This window comes from Corythoichthys intestinalis, chromosome 7 (assembly GCF_030265065.1).
Source record: "Corythoichthys intestinalis isolate RoL2023-P3 chromosome 7, ASM3026506v1, whole genome shotgun sequence".
NCBI classification, from domain to species: domain Eukaryota; kingdom Metazoa; phylum Chordata; class Actinopteri; order Syngnathiformes; family Syngnathidae; genus Corythoichthys; species Corythoichthys intestinalis.
In genome coordinates, this window is record NC_080401.1 from 54,062,283 (window position 1) to 54,077,156 (window position 14,874).

General features: G+C 40.1%; 1 protein-coding gene across 8 annotated transcripts in view; it reads right to left on the minus strand.

The window, feature by feature from the left end:
- Positions 1 to 14,874, minus strand: part of LOC130918803 (gastrula zinc finger protein XlCGF57.1-like) — a 46,880-nt gene that overhangs the window by 4,736 nt on the left and 27,270 nt on the right. Inside the window, exons 1-3 of one of the 8 annotated variants that reach the window (XM_057840875.1) lie at positions 11,669 to 11,816; positions 11,392 to 11,476; positions 7,451 to 7,954 (exon numbers count right to left, since the gene is read on the minus strand). In XM_057840875.1, the coding sequence (XP_057696858.1) occupies positions 7,451 to 7,954; positions 11,392 to 11,397 (510 nt within the window). In that variant the 5' untranslated portion in view covers positions 11,398 to 11,476; positions 11,669 to 11,816. Of the gene's footprint in view, positions 1 to 7,419; positions 7,955 to 11,391; positions 11,477 to 11,656; positions 11,817 to 14,874 lie in introns of those variants that run through there. The other 7 variants (XM_057840874.1, XM_057840878.1, XM_057840877.1 and 4 more) reach the window with 7 other exon arrangements.

Consider the following 14,874-nt stretch of genomic DNA (forward strand, 5'->3'; position numbering starts at 1 on the left):
TAATTGATTTGGCTTCTGGCTGTCCGCTATAATTATTTTTAGACACAGTAAACAGTGGTCTTTCATCATCACCCACTGTATTAAAAGTCAAAGCTAAAAGGCAAACGGCACGAAAAAAGCGCATTCACGGCGGCCGAGGTAGAACCGTAGGTGAGGGCGGTCGTCGTGACGATCCCAAGCCGAAAATGGCACTTCTCGGGCGGCGACGTGAGAACTGGACAAGACAGTGGGTCGCTGCGTGAGTGAGTCCGGTCGGAAAACGGCTTTCGAAAACGGCGGTGGCACACTACTCTTCAGATCTGTTGTCTGTGTGTGCTGAGTGCTCTTCCTTAGTTCAAAAATACTGCGCGCACTCTGAAAATGAGAGCGCCACTGCCACCTACTGAGTGGATGTGCAAGTACACTTTATTCCAGTACGGCAAAAAAAAAAACGGCGTGGTCTTCTGCTGCTGTAGCCCATCAGCCTCAAAGTTCGACGTACTGTGTGTTCAGCGATGCTCTTCTGTCTACCTTGGTTGTAACAGGTGGTTATATGAGTCACCGTTGCCTTTCTATCAGCTCGAACCAGTCTGGCCATTCTCCTCTGACTTCCCGCATCGACAAGGCATTTCCGCCCCCAGAACTGCCGCTCACTGGATATTTTTTCTTTTTCGGACCATTCTCTGTAAACCCTAGAGATGGTTGTGCGTGAAAATCCCAGTGGATCAGCAGTTTCTGAAATACTCAGACCAGCCCTTCTGGCACCAACAACCATGCCACGTTCAAAGTCACTCAAATCACCTTTCTTTCCCATACTGATGCTCGGTTTGAATTGCAGGAGATTGTCTTAAACCATGTCTACATGCCTAAATGCACCGAGTTGCCGCCATGTGATTGGCTGATTAGAAACTAAGTGTTAACGAGCAGTTGGACAGGTGTACCTAATAAAGTGGCCGGTGAGTGTATACAGGTCATTCAAGGACCAGCCGTGATGAGACCACAGATGCAGAGCAGGGAGGTAGGATTGCAATGTTCGGTGAGAGAATATATCCATTAATATCACCAATAACATGGAGTCTTTAAAGTGCCATACAATTTACTTGAAGTGATCAGAATGCTTTGTAAAAAAAAAAAAAAAAAAAACAACAAAAGAAAATGGGGCGTTGTTACGTTTCTGCCTTGAAAACTATGTATTTTACATCGATCTGTGTTTGAGGGGAAAAGTGAAATATGAAATTTGTTGGTACAGACCCTGACAAAAGTCGCTTATCCATTTTGTAGAAACAATTGCTAATAGAGTTGTTCCGATCATGTTTTTTTGCGATCCCGATCGTTTTAGTTTGAGTATCTGCCGATCCCGATATTTCCCGATCCGATTGCTTTTTTTTGCTCCCGATTCAATTCCAATCATTCCCGATAATTTTTCCCGATCATATACATTTTGGCAATGCATTAAGAAAAAAATGAATAAAACTCGGACGAATATATACATTCAACATACTGTACATAAGTACTGTATTTGTTTATTATAACAATAAATCCTCAAGATAGCATTTACATTATTAACATTCTTTCTGTAAAAGGGATCCACGGATAGAAAGACTTGTGACTTTGTATATTGTGACTAAATATTGCCTTCTAGTGTATTTGTTGAGCTTTCAGTAAATGATACTGTAGCCATGCCCAAATGCATGATGGAAAGTGGAACCATGACTGTGCGTAGTGCTACCAATTGATATATCTTCTCCGCGTTGGGAAATAACTTAAGGGGTTAAGAAAAAGATCAATTGCTACCTTGCTTCCCCACATTGCATCCCATGATATTTCTAAACGTAGGGAGAGGGATTGTAAGGCTTAAGCCAATGAAAAAAAGGCTCCAAAGGCTGTCAAAATTCACTACTCATTTTACGCTGCCTTTTATCTCTCGATATAGGTAAAACGGCACCATTACAGATTGAGCGCGACAATGCGTGAGTGGGTCGTGCAACTCATGCATTAGTTGCGTTAAACGTTTTAACGTGATACATTTTTTAAAAAAATTAATTACCGCCGTTATCAGGATAAATTTGATAACCCTTCCTTAAGCCTAAAGACTCTGGATGAGTGTAACATATTATGTCTGTAACGTTAAATACAATTAGAAAATGATTTAATTAAAAAAAAATTAAAGCCATGGCCGATATTTTTTTGCCGATTCCGATACTTTGAAAATGACGTGATCGGACCCGATCGATCGGCATCCATCTCTACTAATAACCTGACTTTTAATTATTCTATTGGTTTCACAAATGTCTCAAATGAAAGCTAAGACCCTCTCAAATTATGTTAAATGTACAAAAAAATATTTGTTTCACTGAAAAAAGATTTATCATTTAATGAAGACACAATGGTCAAATTTTGGTAAGACAAAAGTTTTGTCGCCTACAGAAAGTAGTGTGAAATTTGACAAAAAAATACTTCAAATATAAAAATATGTTACATAACATAAGTGAATTAAGTAGTGGCGCAGTGAGATCCAAATTTAATATTTTGTATGACTTCCATGGGCTTGAAGGACTGCATCCGTGTGGTTCGGCAACGATTCATACAATTTATTGATGAAGTCATTAGGAACATCAAAGAAAGCAGTCTTGCATGCCTCCCAGAGTTCATCAACATTCTTGGGTTTCGTCTTCCATGCTTCCTCTTTCATCCTGTTCATGTCTGGTGACTGGGCTGGCCAGTCCTGGAGGATCTTGATCTTCTTTGCCTTGAGGAACTTTGAGGTAGAGATTGAAGTATGCAATGGAGCACCATCCTGCTGCAGAATCTGTCCCTTTTTATGGTTAGGTATGTAAGAGGCATCAGATTTGTTAATATTTCAGACTATTTATGTTGCCTTCCACCCTGCAGATACCTTGCACACCCCCATACCGGATGTAACCCAAGACCATGATTTTGCCACCACCAAACTTTACTGTTTTCTTGAATCTCAGATCCATGTGGGCTCCAGTAGGTCTCCTGCAATATTTGCGGCGACTGTGGTGTAATTCAATGGAAGATTCATCTGAAAAATCCACCTTTTGCCACTTTTCCAGCATCCATCCTTTTGACAGGCTGTGGGCCTTGGGAAATGCCACATGGTTTTTTGTCTTTTGTTTAATGCGGTCGGGCAGTCCACACGGAAATGCACTGTTTTAGACAGAACACTGATGTATTTTTTTAAGAGCTAAAAAGTAACGATATAATCCAGAAATACTTTTCCAAAAGAAACAAAAATATACACGTTTTATCCACTGAAACATCGGGAAAAAGAGGTTCATTGGTAATAATTTGTTGTATGCTTTATATAGGATTATTCAGGGGTTAATTTGAGTCGGAACATGCCGGCACCTCTTGATTTTGGCCTCCCTGTGTTCCGGGACTTATTTTGGCAGATCCGGCAACTCTTGTGTATAGAAAATAATATTAAAACTAGGGCTGTCAAAATTATCGCATTAACGGGTGGTAATTCATTTTTTAAAATTAATCACGTTAAAATATTTGACAATATTTGACAGACAGATTTAAATGACAGTTCAGTGAACTGCCCACTTGCTAATTGTGTTTTATGGGGTTTTGCTGCCCTCTGCTGGCGCTTGCGTGCGACTGATTTTATAGGCTTCAGCACCCATGAGCATTGCGTAAGTAATTATTGACATCAACAATGGCAGGCTACTAGTTTATTTTTTGATTGAAAATTTAACAAATTTTATTACAACGAAAACATTAAGAGGGGTTTTAATATAAAATTTCTATAATTTGTACTAACATTTATCTTTTAAGAACTACAAGCCTTTCTATCCATGGATCGCTTTAACAGAATGTTAATGTTAATGGGATCTTGTTGATTTATTGTTATAATAAACAAATGAAGTCCTTATGTACCGTATGTTGAATCTATATATCAATCTTGTGTCCTTATCTTTCCATTCCAACAATAATTTACAGAAATATATGGCAAATTTTATAGATGGTTTGAATAGCGATTAATTAATTTTCAAGCTGTAATTAACTCGATTAAAAATTTTAATCGTTTGACAGCCCTAATTAAAACATTTTTTTTTTTTTTTAAATGTATTGTAATAGCCCCGAATGGGAGGAAAGAAGGAGAAGAGGCGTTGATGGCTTTCTCCACTTTATTGTGGCAACAATAAGAAAACAAACAAAATAACAGCGGCCTGCCACCACATTCCTACTACCTCACAGCTCTCCACTACCAGCGACCGTGCATAATTCAGGACATTACGCAATAAAATAAAATAATATTCATAAATTTATTTACAGAACAAAACCCAAGAATTGCATGTTGTTTCTAAAAAAATTGAGTCGGAGATTTGTTGATCCGCCGAAAAGCTGGACCAACAAATCACGTGTTATCCCAAGGAGGTTGGTTGCCAGATAAATCTGGATATAACAAGGATATCGAGGAGTTGAAGGTGCTTTACGCACAGTATTGGCCCGAGGATTCAGATGCGCTATATGGAGAGTCACTGTGGCCTACAGAAAGTACAGAGATTCAGATGGAAACGACATGCCTGAGGAACTAATCGGGTTACATGTGGCTGTTAACAGTATTCCGATTGTAAGTGCTGAATGTCAGCGCGGATTTTCTCAAATGAACTTGATTTGCACTCCCAACCGTGCGTCTCTGCTCACATCCACCGTATCATATTTACTCTTCCTAAATCTTGTTGGACCTCCACTGGCTAAATTCATACCAGTCCCGCACGTGGAGTTGTGGTGGGCCTTGCTCCGGTGAAAATGCCTGGGAGTTAATGAGTTAATCATCTGGCCATATTATATGGTGATTAATACACGGCAATTGACCAATCAGAGAGCTTCCTCAAACCCACCCATTATTATAATAAATAATAATAATGGGAGATTTGTGTTATTTTTGTAATCTCTGATCTTTACAAATTAGACCTGTTGAGAAACTAATTGCTGACTGGGTACTTTAAGCCCCACCTGTGGTGGTGTAGGCAATTGTAGCCTAAATAATTTTAAATTGTTGTCATAACATTTGTATGACAAATATTATCTGAAATTGAGGTTTCTAAGTAGGAGTGGGAACCAATTGGTACCTCACGATACGATACGATTCGCGATACAAAGCTCACGATAACGATCTGACGAAATGGCGATGCAACGATTATCGATACGTTGGTCAGGAAATCATTCATGGATATTCTACAAACAACGAATAAACAGAAAAACAAGCTTCTAGTGTGAATTTGAATCAGTTCATCACTAGTAGATGTCCAATCCATTTGAATTGGGAGGGTGGCAGCGAATGAACCCATCCCTCCCACTTCAAACGGATTGAACGTCTATGGCAGTCAGAGGCAGTCAATGCCAGGCAATTACGTAATTTTGGGCCATTTAATGTCTCACTGGAACGGCACCAAACAAAAGATCCAGCATCATCACCTTGTCAAGAGTCAAGAATCTGCATTGGACACAGTGATGATGATGGAACTTTTGTTTGGTGCCGTTCCAGTGAGATTTACAAAGATAGTTGCCTGAAGAAGACATCAAAATTCCTTCAGTCCTTGATGATATGGGGCTGCATGTCAGGCAAAGGCATTGGGGAGATGGCTGTGGTTTAATCTTCAATAAATGCACAAGTTTACATTGAAATTTTAGACAGCTTTCTTATCCCTTCAATTGAAAATATGTTGGTCATTTTCCAAGATGACAATACATCATGCCACAGAGCTAAAACTATTAAAGCATTCCTTGGAGAAAGACTCATCCAGTCAACGTCATGGCCTGCAAATAGCCCTGATCCCAACCCTATTGATAACCTGTGGTGAAAATTGGGGGAAAAAAAAAAAAGGTCCACAGCAAGGCTCCGACCTGCATGGATGATCTGGCAACTGCAATCAAAGAGTTGACACCAAATTGATGAAGAATACTCATCAAGTCCATGCCTCAGAGACTGCAAGCTGTCATGAAAACCAGAGGTGGTGCTACTAAATACCAAAGATGTGTTTTGATTGTTATTTCTTTGTTTGTTTCTCATGATGGAGTGATCCCATATATATTTCCCTGAACTTGCCCTATAAAAGTAACATTTACTGACCACCACAATTATTTTTTACCCATTTCTTTTAGTGTTTCTGAATGCTAAAGAACTACACTTCTGAAGTAATTAATTTTTTCAAGCTTTTCAAGCATTTTTTCAGAGACTGGTGATTACATACTTTTTGCGAAGGGTTGTTTTATGGTAGAAGAGTTTGATAACTTGTTGGGATTTTTTTTTTTTATTATTTATTCGCCTTTTTAAAAACATTGACACCTTATTAAAACAATATCTTGATTCTTGGCAGGAGCATATCGATAACCTTTTGGGATAGAAAGTATCACGGTATATCACCATTTCAATATTTTGTCACAAACCCTACTTCTAAGTTCCACAGCATGGCAAGTGTGTATTTGCGTGTTGTTTCAACACAATTTTCTGTGTATGTTCCGGGACCTGTGACCGTCTCGCCATCCCTGCGCTGTCAAATGTACTTTGCGTTCCGGCAGCTTATGATTTACAAATAAGCGCTGGGTATGACGGAAAATTTTACTGGTTTTGAAACCGTGACGTTTTCATACCACGGTAAACCTTCAAAGCGGTAACCGGCACATGCCTACTTGTGTGTTTGTTTAAATCTCCCATATCGACGAATCTTTTACCACAAATTGTGCAAGCGAAAGGTTTCTCTACGGTGTGGTTGCTTGTGTGCGATACGAAATGTCCCTCCTGGGTGAATTTTTGACGAAAATGTCCCTCCTGAGTGAATTTTTGACGAAAATGTCCCTCCTGAGTGAATTTTGGACCACCAAGTGTGCAGGCAAAAGGCTTTTCTCCAGTGTGTAAACGCTTATGCCTTTCGAGAACATGCTTCATAGCAAATCTTTTATCGCAATATGTACAGGCGAAAGGCTTCTCTCCAGTGTGTTTCCATTCGTGTTTTTTTAAACCTCCCTTACCGACAAAACTTTTGCCACAAAGTGTGCAGGCAAAAGGCCTTTCACCGGTGTGTGTTCTTGTGTGAACTTCTAAACTGGACTTGCTGAGGAATTTTTTATCGCATAATGAGCAGGCGACAGGCCTCTCTCCAGTGTGTGTGGTGATGTGTTTGTTTAAATTTGCCTTAAGGGGGAATCGTTTACCACAAAATGCGCAGGGAAAAGGCTTTTCTCCAGTGTGTGTTTTTGTGTGAATTCTTAAACCGCACTTGTCGATGAATCGTTTATCGCAAAATGTGCAGGCGTAAGGCTTCTCTCCCGTGTGTGTACGTTTATGTCTAACTAAACTAGAATTGCAAGAAAATCTTTTATCGCAAAGTGTGCAGCTATAAGGCTTCTCCCCGGTGTGTGTCAACATGTGCATTTTTAACAGAAATTTCCTAGAAAATATTTTACCGCAAAGTGTGCAGGGAGCAGCTTTCCTCACCGCTCTTTTTTGAGTGTTTCTTTTCCGTGATGACATGTTTAAGGATTTTGAAGCTTTTTGGTCAAAGTCATCTTCCTCCTCATCAGTGTTGAAGTCAGATGAGTGTGATGTTACGTCGTCGCTGTCTGAAAGCGGAGCTAAGAGGCCGTCTGTTTGCGATTGTCCCTCTCCTTTTGTTGTCAGGTGCTGAAATGAGCTGTCGCCCCAATGTTTCGCTGATCCGCTCTCTTCGCTTGGACCTTCGTCTTCTTCGATCTTCACACTGACACACATTGGAAACTTGGAGATTTCATCTTCCAGTTCTTCTTCTTTAATGTAGGGGGTCTCGGGCTCCGCCTCCTGTTTGATACGCGGCATCTCGGACTCCGCCTCCTGTTTGATACGCGGCATCTCGGACTCCGCCTCCTGTTTGATACGCGCCATCTCGGACTCCGCCTCCTGTTTAACGTGGATGGGATCGTATTTCTCAAGATGAAAATCTTCTACAGTGACGTCTGTGGGACTCTGGGTGGAAGAAAAAACAAATCACGTGTTTTGCTAAAGTTGAGATTTTTCCGTGATGCATCATGTTGCATTTTTTTTCTGACGCTATAAACTAGACCTGCGCAAAGTACAGTGGGGCAAATAAGTATTTAGTCAACCACCAATTGTGCAAGTTCTCCTACTTGAAAAGATTAGAGAGGCCTGTAATTAGTGTAGTATCGGTCGCGAACGATTCGTTCTTTTTGAACGAATTGTTTGGGTGAACGAGACCAAACTAATCACCATCTGTACTGATTCGTTCTATGAAGTTGGTGCTTGTTCGCTGCGTGGGAGGGCGTTGAGCAAGCGGCAGCGTCCTCTGACAACGCAAACGACCAATCAGACGCCAGCCTCATCGCGGGCGGGGGAGGGAGCGGAAACAGAATCAGGGCGTCTGTCACTCACTTCCACGTGTGGCCAATAAGCAGCCAACGTGCAGGCAGTGGGGCAAGACTGAGTTTTGTCACTTCCCGTTCAGTGACTCGGTCCTTCGGTTCCTGACCTAGCTTGCTGCTAACTTGACTTTCCAGTAATGACTATGCGGTGAACAAATCAAAAAATGAAAGGAAATGACTTTGTCACATATTTGTTAACGTGGAGCCTATCAAATGCTGCTCAAACAGACAAAAACACCACACAAATCTAGCGAGCATGGTTTAGTGTACTACTTTTCTCAACAGACTCGGGACTACCTATGACGATATACTATCAAATTTACAGCAATTTAAAACACGCGTAGCTACGAGGCAAGAAAAAGCTGAGCTGCGGTCGTGTGACGGCAGTGAAGGGGGCAGAGAACTGTCACTATATGGAGGCTTCATAGCAGCGATATTTACCTCATACGTGTACAGAAAAAAGAATATTTAGTATGATCACCATAATACTGATTTGCAATGAAACTGTATATACATGTCAATTTTTTCCGAGTGTTTTATTTTTTTTTTCGTGTCAGAGCGTGTCGGGTGTTGGTTGGTTTGACAAATTATGTCAATCCGTCCATCATGTGCTACCCAAGCGCCCAAAAACAAAGCACGCGGACACGGGAGATGTCGCAATATGTCTACATTTTTCTTAACAGACTAATGAGAGTAGAAAGGCGACATCGTAAAGAGCAAACCATTATTTCTCGTCAGCATTTGACGATCTGAGATGCGGGGACCACAGGGGAGCTGACCGGATTATTTTATTTATCAATACCAGTGCAAAAATTCAATGCGATCATCTTAATACTAAAAAACAAAAATACAACAGAGCGAGAGGTAAGTATGATGTGTTGGTCGTTTCATATTTAGAAATTAAACTTTCGATTTATTTTTATTTTCGTGACAGCAAGCATGCTGCGTTGGCTGGTAGCAGCAGCATTGTATATGTGATCAAGAACATGCTAAAGAAAGTCCGTGCACCCCCGACCCCAAACCCCCACTCCCTCCACAAAAGGAAAATGTTTAACCGTGTCCTCAATCGAAATGCAAGCACGAGCCATGACTTTGAGCCCATAGAACTAGGACAGACGACGCGGAAGTTCTCCCTCGCTTTTGCAGCAGCGGGAGGGAGACGAGGCTGTTTGTGAAAGCAGAATGATATCGCCTGTCACTCATTTCTGAAACTACGACAAGCGATCAATGAGGAGCCTGTGTGCAAGAGAGGGAGGGACCAAGCAATGTCACTTCCCGTTCAGTTATACTGCGAAGCGGTCTTTGGTGATTCGTTCGGCAACGTCACTTCCCGTTCACTAACCGAACGATTCATTTGGGCGGGGAGGGATATGAGGGGGGCGAACGATTCGTTGAACGATTTGTTTGAACTAATCTTTTTACTGAACGAACCGGAATGGATTCGTTTACTCAAGTGAACGACAGATCCCGTCACTAATGTGAATTACACACAATGACATTTTTCTGTTACTTTTATGTTGAGGTAGGGCTGGGCGATATGGCCTTAAACATGTATCACGATAAATTGAGCAGATTTATCTTGATAACGATAAATGACGATAAATTCGCCCAAGCGGACTGTTATATAATTTGAAAATCTGAATCGATGCATGAAATACAGATTAACTATTTCTTGTTGATTTATTTACCAGGATTCAATTTGATATACTGTATTTAACAATTGTACATGCAGTCTAAACATTAAGTTTATAAAAATGTATTGTAAGCAATAAGAATTCAAGTATGAACATTTATAACAGCGTGTATGACTTGAGCAATGTACATTGTCAAAATCATTATGCCTGTGCAAACATGTAATTGTAACACAAATGACTTGCAGCTTGAACAGTACACTTCAAAAAGACAACTTATTGTTAATGGCTGCTGTGACATAATTATTAAATACAAGTGTTTACTTTATGGTTTAAGGTTTTTTTTTCCCCCCAGTGCATTTTTTAATAAATGCACGCACAATAAAAATAGCTGGGGCCATTTCTCGGTCATTATAAGTTTTGCCGTTGGATTGTACTTTATGCTGAATGCTTTACCATCACAAAAGCTATCAGAGGAATCACACACAGACAGATACAAAATAACGCCACATAGTAATTGCAAGATGCAGTCCGTGCCCAATCCACTCATTAATTTCAGCGGTTTTGATAAGGTTAGAGCCGCTATCTGACTCCATAACGTTCATTTGTAGCGTTAGCCGCTAGCTAGCGTTAGCCTGGCTACCAGTAGAAAGCACTGAAAGCACCATCTCCGGAAATCGTGAGAACAAAGGAGGACAGCGGGTGAAAGCCCGTCTGGATGCCACCAAGAGTCTACTTAAAGTCGGTCGAAAGTTTGGTGAACCTCCCTTAAGCCACACTCCATCACGTTTTGCTTGTAGCGTTAGCTGCTAGCGTTAGCTTACCGGGCTTTTGTTTGATTGGCTTCCTGATGATCACGTGACTCCCTACGTAAGCACATTCACTGCTTTCTTAAAGGGGAATGAACATAGACGAACAACACAGAATCAAAGCGGGATGAAAAGACTATATTTTCTTGTTTTATTAATTTACCGAATTTACCGACATGGTCAAAATTACGTCGGTCATCGTTAAGAATTTCGGTGACGGTAAATTTTCGGTTTACCGCCCTGCTCTATGTTGAGGCAGCAAAAGGAGAAAAATTGGTAAAAACTGATAAGTTACTTTTAAAGTAACTTAGTTACTTTGATAATAAAGTAATCAGTAAAGTAACTAGATTACTTTTTTGAAGTGTAATCAGTAATTCAATTACTTTTTTAAGTAATCCGTGACAACACTGCACTTCTCCATTAATGAAGCTTCGAGTAATAAACCCTTCATAATATTTTCACACTCGTCCTATCTTGAGCCAGATATGGGAATTTTGCCATACAGTCACAATTACTGGTCACAGTCACATCAACTCAAGTCTGATATTCCATGAAGAATACAACAAGTAATGTCGTGATCTTACCCTCATTTTCTTTCGTTATTCAGTTGTTCGTCTTGGCCTGGATTTCCTCTCATTTCCCACGCTAGTCTGTAAAGCAGGTGATCCCCTTTAAAACAAAATTAACATAACTTGAAGTAAAAGCGATCGAAATGCATTAACGTGTCTTGGCTAGCGAGGTGAGCTAAACAAAACGAAGTCATGTAAGCCTGTTAAACTTCAACATAAAGCCAAACGACTTCCACCAAGGTTTAAGATGGGACGTTTTTTTTCCCAACAAAACGCTTACTTCGGTATTTACCCGATGAGAATGCTTTAAAGGAGCTCGTTTGGTTAGGAGAAGAGTACACGAAAGAACTAGCGGAACAGCCACAGATGTTGCGTCAAGTGAACCGGAAGTAGAAACGTCAGCCACAAATGTTGCGTCAAGTGAACGGGAAGTACAAATGTTCAGCTGCTGAAACTTCAGTGTCATATGTTGACGAGTTTGGACTCCCAAAATATTGAATACTATGATAAACATATCGGAATTTGAGTCATAACTATCAACAGCTCACTTTTAAAGGCTCAGAAGTTTGTCTGGGACGTTGAAAGTTAGGTCTTTATCCAACTAACTATACTGCTTTCGTTGAAATTCTTCCATCAGGCAACAAAATAATGGATTTTTTAAAATTAACAACAATAACAACACAACAAATAATCAACAATACAAACACAAAAATGCAGACAATACTAATAAAAACCAAAAAACAAAAGAATACAAACACAAATATGTCATGGGTTACAAATAGGGTTGTTCCGATCATGTTTTTTTTGCTCCCGATCCGATCCCGATCGTTTTAGTTTGAGTATCTGCCGATCCCGATATTTCCTTATCCGATTGCTTTTTTTGGCTCCCGATTCAATTCCGATCATTCCCGATAATTTTTCCCGATCATATACATTTTGGCAATGCATTAAGAAAAAAATGAATAAAACTCGGACGAATATATACATTCAACATACAGTACATAAGTACTGTATTTGTTTATTATGACAATAAATTCTCAAGATGGCGTTTACATTATTAACATTCTTTCTGTGAGAGGGATCCACGGATAGAAAGACTTGGGACTTTGTGTATTGTGACTAAATACTGCCATCTAGTGTATTTGTTGAGCTTTCAGTTCAGATACTGCAGAATGCCCCAAGGCATGATGGGAAAGTGGAACCATGACTGTGAGTCATGCTAACAATGGATATACCATCTATGCTTTAGGAAATTTGATGAGGTGTAAAGACAATAAGTTATTGCTACCGTGCTTCCCCACACTGCTTACCATGACAGTTCTAAATATATAGGGAGAGTTAACAAGGTTATAATTAGTCTAGAGGTGGTTACAAAGCATTGCCAAAAGTTGCTCTACTCATTAAATACTGAATTACAGCTCTCTATGCAAGTAAACTTGTGTCACATTAGATTGAGTGTGTCAACGAATGAAATCATGTCATTCAGATCGAATATTAGTAGCTTTAAATACTTTAGTGTGTCACATTTATCAATCATACAAATGCCGCCATTTTCGGGATATTTATGATAACCCTACGATAAACCTGAACTAAAGACTCTGGATGAGTGTAACATATTATGTCTGTAACGATAAATACAGTTAGAAAACCATTTAATTAAAAAATATATATCAAAAAAGGCATGGCTGATATTTTTTTGCCGATTCCGATACTCTGAAAATGATGTGATCGGACCCGATCGACATCTCTAGTTACAAACATACCAAACATTGCATATTAGAGAAAAAAACAAATGAATAACACTATAATAAACTATTCACAAATAAGTCGTAGCTTTTCACAAATATCAATCATTTTCTCCGCTTTCCTATTCTTTGATTTTTTTCGATAGATTTTATGTAGCATACCGTTTCATTGTGGAAGTGAGAAAAAGATGGTAACAGCTTGCTGAACATTTGTGGATGTAGAATTTCGACAACAAAAGAAGCAGATTAACAATAAAAATATCTTCATTCCTGATCTTTTAATAAACCCAAAAATTGGTATTTTCCCATTTTAGCTTGAAGTCCACATGTAGATTCCTGTCAACAAACATATAAAAATCTTTCCAAAATTTGTTGGAAAAAGAACAAGTCCAAAAAAGGTGCTGAACTGTCTCCGGATGATCTCCACAGAACGAACAGTTCGTGTCAATGTCCCTCTTGATTTTTTAGTGTAGTGAGTTGCAGGATAATATCTGTGAATAATTTTGAAAGAGACTTCTTTGACCTTATTAGTCAACAGGGACATGTTGAGGAATCTGGGGATAGTCCAAACCCTGAACCAAATTATATCTCCAACAAATCGATTCCAAAACGATTGAACATATGGCTTGAATCTAAGGTGATTCTGAAAAAGCGATCCAACATATCTATTTGAATTCTTGTTATGACGCAAACACAATTTCCCCACACTTGAGTTTAATATATTCGGAGGAGCTAAACTTAGCAATGGCAAGTTTACATTTCTGCAAAGCATCATGATACCTGACGGAATAGCATCAAAAACAATGGCACATTGCTGAGGTCAAACTGGGAACTGAAAACAATCCAGAAACTCTGCATAAGACATCAGGTGCCCATTGCGATTAAAAAGTTGGGACACAAAAATAATATTACGTTGCACCTAATTGTCCAAAAATAAGGATTTGTTTTTATAAAGAATTGTCCTGTTATTCCAGATTATATGTGGATGTGGTGAGAAATTGTGTTTGTATATCATGGACCATGCTGACAATACTTGTTTGTGGAACAAAGAAACCTTTCCTGCCAATTTGTCAACATCAAAGCTGCAACTCAGAATAAAGTTCAGGCCACCATACTTAGAAAAAATAAAATTAGGAATAAAATTCCATGTTGAAAGTGGATTTGTAAGGAAACGTTTGGCCCAGTTAACCTTGAAGGTGCAGTTCAGACTAGAAAAATCAATGGCATTCAGACGTCCCTGTTCATATGTGTTCATAAGTACATTTTTACATGGGAGGAGTTCGGCGAGGCCATGGAAAATGACTTCCGGGCGGCTTCGAGGAAATTCTGGTCCACCATCCGGCGCCTGAGGAGAGGAAAGCAGTGCACCATTAACACTGTGTACAGTGAAGATGGTGTGCTGCTGACCTAGACTCGGGACGTCGTGAGCCGGTGGGGAGAATACTTAAAGGCCCCCCCCCTCAATTCCACCGACACGCCTTCCTTTGAGGAAGCAGAGTCTGGGGACTCCAAGGTGGGCTCTTCGATCTCTGGGGTTGAAGTCACTGAGGCGGCTGGAAAGCTCCTCTGTGGCAAGGCTCCGGGGGTAGATGAGATCCGCCCGGAGTTCCTAAAGGCTCTGGATGTTGTAGGGGTGTTGTGGCTGAAACGTCTCTACAACATCGCGTGGACATCGGGGACAGTGCCTCTGGATTGGCAGACCGGGGTGGCAGACCCCTTTTTAAGAAGGGGGACCGGAGGTTGTGTTCCAATT